This window comes from Calonectris borealis, chromosome 26 (assembly GCF_964195595.1).
Source record: "Calonectris borealis chromosome 26, bCalBor7.hap1.2, whole genome shotgun sequence".
Taxonomy (NCBI): domain Eukaryota; kingdom Metazoa; phylum Chordata; class Aves; order Procellariiformes; family Procellariidae; genus Calonectris; species Calonectris borealis.
Window position 1 is genome coordinate 3,194,960 of NC_134337.1, and position 10,888 is coordinate 3,205,847.

The 10,888-nt window shown below is 45.7% G+C and overlaps 1 protein-coding gene across 2 annotated transcripts; it reads left to right on the forward strand.

Annotated features, from left to right (window-relative positions):
• Positions 1 to 6,069: 6,069 nt before the first annotated feature.
• SRSF3 (serine and arginine rich splicing factor 3) lies at positions 6,070 to 10,882 on the forward strand. 2 transcript variants are annotated; one of them, XM_075174053.1, is made up of 4 exons: positions 6,070 to 6,188; positions 7,008 to 7,215; positions 7,763 to 7,897; positions 10,080 to 10,882. In XM_075174053.1, the coding sequence occupies exons 2-4, from the start codon at positions 7,010 to 7,012 to the stop codon at positions 10,165 to 10,167; spliced, it is 429 nt and encodes a 142-aa protein (XP_075030154.1). In that variant the 5' UTR covers positions 6,070 to 6,188; positions 7,008 to 7,009; the 3' UTR covers positions 10,168 to 10,882. The 2 variants fall into 2 exon arrangements, with proteins under 2 accessions (XP_075030154.1, XP_075030155.1); XM_075174054.1 differs by lacking the exon at positions 10,080 to 10,882 and adding an exon at positions 8,746 to 9,031 and having other exon boundaries at positions 6,072 to 6,188.
• Positions 10,883 to 10,888: the final 6 nt, after the last annotated feature.

The following is a 10,888-nucleotide window of genomic DNA, read 5'->3' on the forward strand; positions in this document are numbered from 1 at the left end:
GTTAAATGTTGGTAAAACAGAGGCGTGCTTCGCATCTTAGTTTCCAGGGTAGCAGTTACACTGCAGTTACTCTGCATTATCTGCCTGTGAAACCAAGGTTTCTTAGTTACATCTTCAAGGACAAATAAGCATTGGCCAAAGTCATGTCCAAAACATCTGGTCTAATTCATCCTTGAACTTTTCGAGTCTCCATCATGTAATGGGTTTTCATTGAATGCAGTTACTGGCATCTCCAACGGAAGAACTAATATCGCATTAATCCGAGTGACTGCAGGCAGGCCAGAGACACTGACACGGGATCGGTAAATGGGCACTTGAAGCATCCTGTAATGGCCAAACCGCGTTGCCGTGGCTACGCTCTTCCACTGGGTATTTCTTTCCACCCAAGGACTTAGAAGTAGTCAAAATAACCCTGGACGTGACTTTGTAACATCTCCTTGAGAGGCGTGTGTGAGGACAGACTGCACTGAAGCTACCATATATCTTTGAGAAGCATCCAGCACAAAGACTTACTGGCACTAGCAGTGCAGTAGGGAAGAGATGCTTGCAGGGATGATTTCCATGGTTTGCAATATTTCTAAAGGAAATATAAAATGTGTTGATCGCACAGCTTATACCACAGCCACACACACAGTAGTTAATATTTCTAACTACGATGGGAACGTTGCTAATTTCACCAGAAGAAATTGCATGAACAGCACTGCCAGGTGGTATTTTTAGCTGGTATAGATTAATCTCTGCAAGAGCCTTGAACAGCGTAGAGCCGACTAAGAGCCCATTTTGCCAGGGAAGTAACCAGCAAGCCCAGCCGATTGGAGTTTGGTTACCTCGGGGCCTCCCTCCAAGCACACTTGAAGCCATCAAAGGTTTTGGTCTTGGCTTCAAAGCCTTTGCTCCCACCCTCCGGCTTTTCCTGGTCTTAAGGCCTGACTTCGTGTTAGAGGGCGCCTTTGCTGTTCAGTCACCTTTTTCAGTGGGAGTGTTTGAGCGAGGAAGGCTGTGCAAATTACGGTTTCCCAGTGAGTGAGTCTTTTGTTTTGCTTTCCAGTCCTCTCCCCGGGGAGACAGGTGGGGGAGGAAGGGAATATGGCTTGCTGCAGAGCATGAAAGAAAAAGCAAAGAGAAAGCCCGGAGGCCCAGTTGAGGGGGAAGAAGGAAGGGGGGGAGGGAACAGAAAGCAAAGCAAATGTGCAAATAGCCTCGTTAGGGCAAGGGGGATCCTCTTGCCTGGGATTTTAAAACTTAATTAGATAAAGACTGTACAGCATCAAAGGGATCCTCTATCTGTAGGGAGAGGGACAGACAGATCTGATGAATTTTTTCCACGTGCTGTTCTCTGTTATTCACCAGTAACAGGAGTGTGGGCTCCAGAAGGCTTCGTGTTTCTCTAATGTAAAAATCGACTTTTTTTTTTTTTATTGTTTTTTTTTTTTCCCTAACAGCTCTTAGCCTAACAGACTAAAATTCATATGAGCTGTTCAGTGTGGTGTGTGGAAAGAAAGACACCGCCCTGTTGAGAGGAAACTGTTTGACCACACTTGGATGGTAAATACAGTTCCCCTGAGCTGCTGGTGAAGCAGCTGCTAATGAATGGCTGCTCTCCCTTCCTGGCCTCGCTAATTGAGAGATCAGAGGAAATGACACCTCGCAGCAAACCCAGAGGCCAGGAAGACTTGCACCACCACACCCGCATCACTCGGCACTTAGAGGGGCTATCACCAGCCCTCTGCCCCGGGAGGAAGGAGCCAGCAGCAGCATTGCCTCGGTAACCATTTAAAGGAGATGAAATTCAGCTCCTTGAGACAGCAGGCTCCAGGCTTCCTCTCCGTTTGGGTGCTTATAGCTCTTCTGTATCACCTTGTTGCTGAGGGGGGACAGTGTTGTGCAATCGGGAGAGGCGTAAGTGGTCGCATTTGGGGGGGCATCGGGGCTGCATGGGCAGTTTTAAATCCTGGCCTCTAATCCATACGTACTGCATCATCCCAGAGAGAACTCCCATCTTCCAGGGGATTAAAATTAGAGTTGAACAGCAGTGAGTCAGGCTCACTGAATTTTCCATTTTCTGATTTCAAGCCAGATTTACAGAAGTGCCTAAGACTCACAGCTCTAGCTGAACACAGTAGCAAGGGCAAGTGTTTTGTCCTGCAAAACCTGCCCTGGAGCCATGCCTGGGGCTGACTCTTTCCTTCCCAAAATCTCCAGATGGACTATTTTCTGTGTGCAAAACAAATTCAGGTGAAGCTGAGACAAAGCCTCCAGTCCCTTGTGCTGCTTCTGTAACACCCACTGGGCTCTCCGAGCTTATCCCTGGTTCGACAGCGTTGCAATAGGCCTGGAGAAGTCTGCTGAGAACCTCGACTGAGCAGAAAGAACATAAAAGGAGGGGTATCCCCCCGTGCCGCGGGGCCCGCCTCCCCTGGCGCGGAGCTCGCTGGGCCCTGCCCCGGGAGAGGAGAATGCCGCCATCTGCTGCCCGCACCGCCGTTCGCCTGGGCCGGGGAGGAGGTGGGCGGCTGGGCCCTGACCCCGGGTGAGGGGAGGGCTGCGCTTCAGGGGTAGCCCTGAAGCCCTGGGGAGAGGGGGGCACTGAGGTTACCTGGGAATCGGCTGTCTTGTCCCCGGACTAGAGGGCTTTGGGCTAGGGGGGGTGCCCAGTCGCTAATGTCGGTAGGACCAAGAAAGTGTTTCTTAACGGACCAACCTGGCCGAGAGCTGGCCTGGATTTCTTATTTCTTCATAGTGCCAGCAAATGGTGTACTGGCCCTGAGGGAGAGCGGCGCGTCAGTCTGCCACCATGCAGAGGGCCTGGGGTTGTGATCAACACCCAGCCCTCGGATGTAAAAGATGCAGAAGGAGGTGGGACCCAAACGATGGCAGAAGGTTCACACCTGGAAAGATGGGGATGCAGGTTGAGGAACTAAGAGTCTCCAAATGACGTCATTCATGTAAATGGGCTTCTTGCTAAATAATCCCAAAGTGCTTCAGTCTTGGACACCCTGTGTCCCTGCACTGGATGCTGAGTCTGTCTTAGTTTGTAAGATGATGTATAAATTACAGTCTCTTGTTTCACTGTCCCTTAAGATCTGAGGCACAGGTAAAAGCTTTCACAGTGTAAAAATGTATACATTTTAAAAATGAGGAAATAAGGGACAGGGACTTGTACCCTGTAAACAGAAGAGCAGTCATCGCAGGAATAAGCTTACGCGAGCTGGCTGTAACATATCTAAAGATCAGACAAGTGTAAGTTACTGTTTCTTTAGAAAATAGCTTTCATCAAGATCAGTCTATTGGCAGGATGTGAAAATGGGTTGAATGCACCAGAACTTCACCAGCAGCTAGCTGAGGTATGACTACGTGCGTTCAGTCTTCTGACTGAAGTGAAGGCCCATCCCCTCAGACCAGTTCTGTTGTGAACACGTAATGACATTGCCTAGCAAAAGACCTTTCTATAGATCTAATCGTGCCAGTAAATAAGTATTTTTGCTAATGTCTAGTTTCGCTTGAGGAACAACTCTTTAAGAGATCCTATTGCTGGTAGAAGTACTCTTCAGTAAATATAGTCTGTCTCCCTCAATATCCCTTAAATTTGGCTCACATGGCTGAGTTTCTTCCAAACCATAATGGCTAGAATATGTTCATTTTCTTATGTGATATTTAAATCTTAGAAACCATGACAGCAGCTTGAATATAACACCTTACTTCATGTCGGTGTGGTCACGAATTCTGGTGACATGGATAACTGTGCTCCAGTGTAATTGTGCAGGCGTTCGGTGCCTTTTCGATCTGGTCTTGGCCCACCTGTTTAAAGTAGATACGGTTTTGTTTGTAAGGTCAATGTTCTCTCCTTCCTTTTATGGAAGAGCCGATGAATGTAAAAGTTCTGTACATCTCATAAATGCTGGACACGAATGGTATTTTCTTGCTGGAAAAGCAAGAGTTGCAATGCAGCAGGATTTTTCAAACTATTTTATAAACTTGGAATAAGGAAGAAAGTAATGTAACACAATGCAGCTTTCCTATATGTATATATGTACACATATATAGTGACGCTCAGAGCTGATTCAGGGTATCATCTTTTGGAGGACAATCAAATGCTGACATTTGAATTAATGAAGTGCTGTGTGTCATACGCTTTGGGTCATCCTAAAACCGACTGTGGCAATAGGTTGGGTTTTGGCTGAATACAGTTGCCTCTGTTCTGACCTCTGCCTTTTGTCACGGGTATCTGCCACATTTAGTTTCTTTATAACGCCAAAACCAAACTGAAAATGGATTACGTTTGGATGACATGCTTTTTACAGTGTGTGATTTATAAAGCATGGTGATGGGCCTAAGCCCATGTAAGAAGTGCCTTGAATAGAACAGGTAGTATGTCCCAGATGGGTGCTGAATGCCCTGTTTACTTTGTAGGAGGTGAACCTACTTCTGAATAAATCCTTTGTTGCCAAGCCTGTCATCTGTAATTATTTTCATACGTCATGTGTAACTTTGGTATGAAGTTAAAAAGATCTGTTAAGATTATAAGGTTGTCCGAGTTGCTCTCTAACTAATGTTTGGTGTGTTTTGGTTTCTTTTCTTTAAATATTCATTATTGCAAAACTTAAATCATGTTTCAAATGTACATTATGTGATATGAGGCAGGGTCTAGTTAATGCTGCAAACACCAATCGAGAAGGGAGGTGAGCATGGGAAATCACAATCTCAAACAAGCTGTAAAGTGAAATGGCTGAACAGCCCCAAGTCAGCTTCAAATTATTTCCTTTGTTTGTGTTGCCTCAGGAAATTAACCATCAGCTAATTTAGATTACAATGCATTAAATTTCTTTAATTAAAAGCAGGTAACTGACAGATAACTGTACACATGATAAAGATACTTTAGAACATCAGTTACCTCAAAATCCTTGTTGTTTTTCTGCCCCTTGGCCAATTTTGACCTTTGGGAGGATTTTACTAAGAAGATGCTCTTAAAAATAATGAGGGATACTGCAAAAGATTTTGGAAAATTCTAATGAATTCTACCAGCTGGTTGTCTTTAATTCCAGTGGGTTTTTTTACATGCTGGTACAATTCTAGTAGACTGAGGACGCCCCATCCTCTGCACAGTTCCTGCTTGGAAAACACAGTGCACGTGCATTAATTTGTACTCAAAATGCCTTATCACATATAATATTACTCTAAGTATTATTAATTATACTTGTACCAGATAAATTTGTCTTGTCTGGCCCACGCCAAAAAGGTAAAGCCTGGATTAAACACAATCTACAGATACAGCTGGAAAGTGACGTTTTGGGAAGTTATTGCAACAGCCCTGGGTGGGTTTCTCACGTTACCTGATAACCCAAACAAGAGGTTTGCTAACTAAGGCAACCCCTCCGGAGCAAGTTCTTTTTTTAACTCATGTTATATGTCCTAGCTAAATGAATGAGAGTTTAGTAAAGCACGTCTTCACCACTAACAACGCCCTCTGTAACAAAAGTTCCTCCATTCAAATCCTCTCATTTTCTACCGAGTACTGAAAAAAATCACTTCCCTCTTTTGTGCCTCCGTAGGTGGAAGCCCAGACATAAAATTTACCCAAAACTATGGGTTAACGCCGGTTTGCTCAACACATTTATTTAAAGCCCCTGCCCGTGGGGAGAAATGGCTATTAGTGAACCGAAGCTTTCGTACATGTAAAACCCTACCTGATGAGGGGATAATGCTTAAAAAACATGGCCTGAATGTATCCCATTGGGTCAGAGAGACGTAACAAGAAAACCAAACCTTCTTTTTCCTTTTCAGCCAACAAAACAGCCTCCTTGTGTGTGTTGCCGTATTCAGATTTCAAGGACCTGAAGTCTTCCCTCGATCATCAATTTTTAAAGCGAAATTTTGGGCGAGAGGAGGGGAAAGTCTCGGCCTCAGAACTCCCGCCGTTGACGCTGAGGAGAAGAAGCCCGCCCGCCGCCGCTTGGGGCCGCGCGGAGGCGGCGGGATTAAGCGAGTTGTCAATCAGCGGAACGGCGCCCTCTGATTTGCTGCCGGCTGGCGTCACGTGGGAGCGGGCTGCCCGTATATAACGGCGGGCGGGGTAAGCGCCTGCCGCCATTTTGTCCAGTGAGGAAAAGCGGAGCGGGAGTCTCGTTGAGGGTCGAGTCGGCTACGAATTTAGCGCGGGCTCCCTTCGCGCGCCCTCCCTCTTAGCATCGGTGAGGATCTTCACCTCGGAGGGCGGGGGGGAGGCGGCACCCGCGGTCTCGGTCCCCGGCAGGGCGGATGGAAGCGGCGGGGCCCGGTGGCGGCAAACAAAGAGCAGCCGCCATTTTGTAAAGCTGGGCCGCGGGCGGTGGCTGCCGCCACGCTGAGGAAAGCCGGGCGGGGAGAAGGCGGGTAGGCCACGGATTGCCTTGAAGAGCCCGCTCGCCGCCTTTTCTCTGCGGCTGTGGCCAGTGAGGCGAGGTGCGGCTGGGCGGGAGGTGCCGCGGGGGTGGTGTGGCGCCTTCCCGCCCGCTCCCGGGGAGCGCTGGTTCCTCGCGCCGCGCACTCAGCGCTGAGGAGACGCTCTGGAGGGATTCCCGGAGCGTTCCCGGCGTGGCCTCTGCCGGAGGTGGCGCTGCTTCTCCCCCCGGCATGTGCAGCTTCCCCCGAATCCCGCTCCGAGAACAATGGAGCCCTTCTCCCGCGGAGCGCTGCCCCTGCAGGCCCGGCCCCCGCTGTAACCCAGGGGCAGGGGAGAGGGGCGCAGAGAAACATCCCCCTTCAAAGTTGGGGGCCTTAAAAGTAAACGAAATTCCCTGAAGCAGTGAATTTCAATCACGATTACGATATAGCAGCTAGGTTTTGTATTCGATTTTGAACACTCTCCTTCCGTCCTTCCCCCTGCCCTTTCCACACAGATTAATGTTTCTATCATGTCAGATCATATCGCTGTTGAAGTTTCTGGGAAAAGCAACCGACAGAATTACTTCCCTTGTAAGTGAATAAACAGTTTTTAAATATACATGAGCTTTTTTTTTTTTTTGTCCTAGCAATGCATCGTGACTCTTGTCCGCTGGACTGCAAGGTTTATGTGGGTAACCTTGGGAACAATGGCAACAAAACTGAATTAGAGCGAGCTTTTGGCTACTATGGACCACTGCGCAGTGTATGGGTGGCGAGAAATCCTCCTGGTTTTGCCTTTGTGGAATTTGAAGATCCACGAGATGCAGCTGATGCAGTAAGAGAACTAGATGGAAGGTAAAATATGCTTCTTGTGTGTTTGGCTTGCCTGGTGAAAATAAGAGAAATTGTGGGTAGTGATACAGTTTAAATTGGGAAGCTTCAACTGGCAAAACCAAGGACTTGACACGTTTGTTATGCAATATTTATTTGTACGGTGGTATGAGGGTAGTCTTTCTTAATAGTGCAGGCATAGCATTGGGACGGTTAATTTTACGTTTTGGAGTTGGACTCCCAAGTTAGACGTGACTTGGACTGCTTAGTGCGGATTGGTTAAATTCAAGCTGGTGTTACTATAAAGAGGCAAAACTGAGCAGGAGACTCCTTGGTTCCTTCTCTGCCCTCTTTAATAGCATGGCAAGCTTTCAGAAGTGGGCAAGCCTTTTGTCTGTCATGCTGGAGTCTACTTTTTTAGACTCTGAATACTGTGTGCTTTGACTAATGTGTATACACAGAATATTTTTCCTCGTTGCCCATTCCTTTTCCCTCTCTTGATTCTGTAGGTTTTCTTCTGCACGCAGACTTGTCCCTAGACATGCTAACTGATGTCAGTCTCTTTTCCCAGAACCCTCTGTGGGTGTCGTGTCAGAGTGGAGCTCTCCAATGGTGAGAAACGGAGTCGGAACCGTGGTCCACCTCCATCCTGGGGCAGGCGTCCTCGAGACGACTATCGCAGAAGAAGTCCTCCTCCTCGTCGCAGGTACTCCAGGTCAAAGTACACTTGTAGAGCTGTTGGCACTGTTACCTCTTAGCATCCTAGAAGCAGGCTTTTTAAAAGCATGTTGATGGATAACATTCATCTATCTGATCACAATTTGGAGATGGCAAATGCTAAAAAAAAAAAAACAAAAAAACAAACCCCAAAACCCCACAAAATCGAGGTGAACTTAAGTTGTGTTGAATGTTGGCTTTTGTCCTTAGGTCACTGTGCAAGTTGGTAGTCAGCGCCCTCTATCCTGGACTTATCCTCGTTCCTCCTAAAATCTGCTCATCTTCTAGTCACACTTTCCCTTTCTTCCCCATACTTCAACTTAGGCTGTTCCTTTCCTTTATTCCATAATGGCAAAACATGACATACAGCAGCTTAGCATTTCCATACAGATGTGTTTCTCCGCTTTGTTTGCACAATTTAAATACTTTCCAAGTAGGCAGCTGTTTAATAATAGATCAAGTAACAGTTGCTCTAAACATCTAGAATCTTTACACTTAGTGTTAGTTTGGAATTAAAACATCGTGTGACGATCCTGTCACTTGAGGTTTGCATACCCAGCTCTAAAATATAGCCAGATTTTTGGTAACTGACACGTTCTTGGACCCAGACTAGCTTGTCTGGCGGTTTAAGTCTGCAACGTGGTTTTTGCAGGACTGAATTTACCTGTTGCAGGTGAGTGAAGTCCTCACAAGTCAGGGTTTCAAGCTTACCCTTTTGCTGTTGAAAATAACACATTAGGAGTATTTGTTAGCTAATAGATGGTTGTACTGATGGCTTGTTTTTCATTTTTTTTATGCTTTTTGGTCCATCTATTAATAAAAATGAACCCGTTACAGAGTCACCATCATGTCTCTTCTCACCACCCTCTGAGTCTGCATTAGCCAGTCAACTAGCCCTTTCAGCGTCATGTGACCAGCGCGCCCCATGCAGCTTGGCTGGTGTCGTTTCACATGACCCAGGCATGGCCAGTCGTCAGGTTGCACCGCCCTTTGGTTCCCGAGCATGCTGTTTTCTCTCAGCCTTCTCTCCAACCTTAACCAAATCGGCAGCAGCCACCTCGACCGCCCACACATTCCCGGCCAATCAGCTCAGCTGTTTATTTACCAAATGTCTTCACAACAACTACAGCAGCAGCCTTCGGCTAACAAAAAAGCAGGAAAAATCCACAACACCCCCTTCGCCAACCAACTAAATACAACGCAACATCTGGCAAAACCTTTTCAGCAAATTCTTCTTGGCAGTCAGTCCGGCAGCCTCACCTCACCATTTCTAGCTTGTTGAAACCAAAAACTAGTAAGTTTTTCCTGCTTATACAGTTTACTGCTGGTTAAAATAAGGAGTAAGCGGCTTATAAGTAATTACTTTTCTCAATCAAAGGCTGGCTGTGCATAATTGAGTGGTAACGTACATATGTTGCTTGAGAAAACTTTTAAGGGTGATACGGAAGCTCTTACACTGTGAATAACGTAAAAAACAGTATATTTGCATGTGAGATGCCAAACTAAATTTTTAATAAAGCTCTAACAAACTTAGCTTTTCCTTGCCAGAAAAATCCTATCACCTTTAAATGGTTTTACTAACAGTTTTCAAAACTTAAAACAATTACTTTTTGGGATGAACTGGGCCGAGCTAAGGTTATTTTTATTTTTTTTTTTTTTTTAAAGAAAATAGTCTAAACACACTCTATGGCATTAAAAATGACAATCACAAATATGCAGTTCTAATGTAGCACTTAATGGCATTATCAATATTGACACTGAGCGCATTTTCACTTTTTTTCCACTTGGTATCTCTTATGTCTTGTCATGGACCTTTTTGGCTTGCATGGGTTCCAAAACATTTGGTCTGTGCTATTTTTTTTGGAACCACTTGTGGGACTTTGGTGTGGTGTTTTGGGCAGTGTATTTAGTTGAAGTGGAAAGTGTTGCATTGGACAACTCTGCTATGAAGCATTCTTAGTTAAAGTGAATTCGTGGTTGGAAACGTGCTGTTCACACTGAGCTTTGTTTTACTGCCTAATCTTTCCATGCCTTTTACTGGATGATGGATGCCAGTTATTCTTGGCACGTTCCCTGGGCCCAACAGTGAGTTTGACAAGTTGGGAAATGCCTCACCCCATTAATGTTGAAAGAATTGATAAAAAGCCTCACATTTCTTTTTCTGGTTCTAGATCACCGCGAAGGAGAAGCTTTTCTCGTAGCCGCAGCAGGTATGCATCAGTTAGTTATGGCCTGGACCACTTTGTCTGGGAGGTTTAAAAAGAAACAAACAGAAACACTTCAATTTTTGGTCTGTAAGCATTAATAGACTCCAGGGTAGGCATTGTAATTCGGTAAAAGGGAGAAATGGGTTTGCTTCTGTCATAGTGCTTGCCTGGAGTTAATATAGTTTATAAATAGTTTACACAGCTATTTGAGATTCCAGGGTCATCAGTTGAAGGGTATTAAGAATGGAAGTAATTAGTTTTTCTGTTCTGCAGCTCTCTGAGTTTTCTGCCAGTTTTTTGCAAAGTTTCTGTGTTAATGTGCTGCTCTCCTCCAGATACTGTGAGCCACAAGTACAGATGATGAGAAGCACAGTGAGCATGTTCTGCTGTCGCATACTGCAAAGTGTTAGGTGGTAATGGCACAGCGGTGTAATGCAGTTTTGTGTTAGGATTTTTGACATTTCCAGAGTTTATAGGTGATTTTTACGTTCTTGTAGCATGGGTGCTGCATTACTGCACAGGATGCGTAAGTATACGCGGACACTCCATGTTAGCAGAGGCACGGTCACTTGCAGTCTGGCTCTGAACAGATTTAAACTGCTGCAAAGGAGTAGATGCCTGTTTACAACACAACTAAAGCTGTGTTGTGTGGCTCAAACTGATCGTTCTTACCTGAAGGAAAGGCTAATACCATAATCTTTAACAGGCTTCCCCTGGTTGAATAGTTAAAAACCTTAACTTCCTGAAGGGAAGCTCTTCAGATAGCCTAATTA

What these genes read in the sequence shown, in the direction of transcription:
- SRSF3 (XM_075174053.1), top strand. Translation starts at nt 7,010, where the DNA reads ATGCATCGTGACTCTTGTCCGCTGGACTGCAAGGTTTATGTGGGTAAC. An exon ending in GTAAGAGAACTAGATGGAAG is followed by an intron (nt 7,216 to 7,762) that starts GTAAAATATGCT and finishes CTCTTTTCCCAG; the next exon opens with AACCCTCTGTGGGTGTCGTG. An exon ending in AGTCCTCCTCCTCGTCGCAG is followed by an intron (nt 7,898 to 10,079) that starts GTACTCCAGGTC and finishes TTCTGGTTCTAG; the next exon opens with ATCACCGCGAAGGAGAAGCT.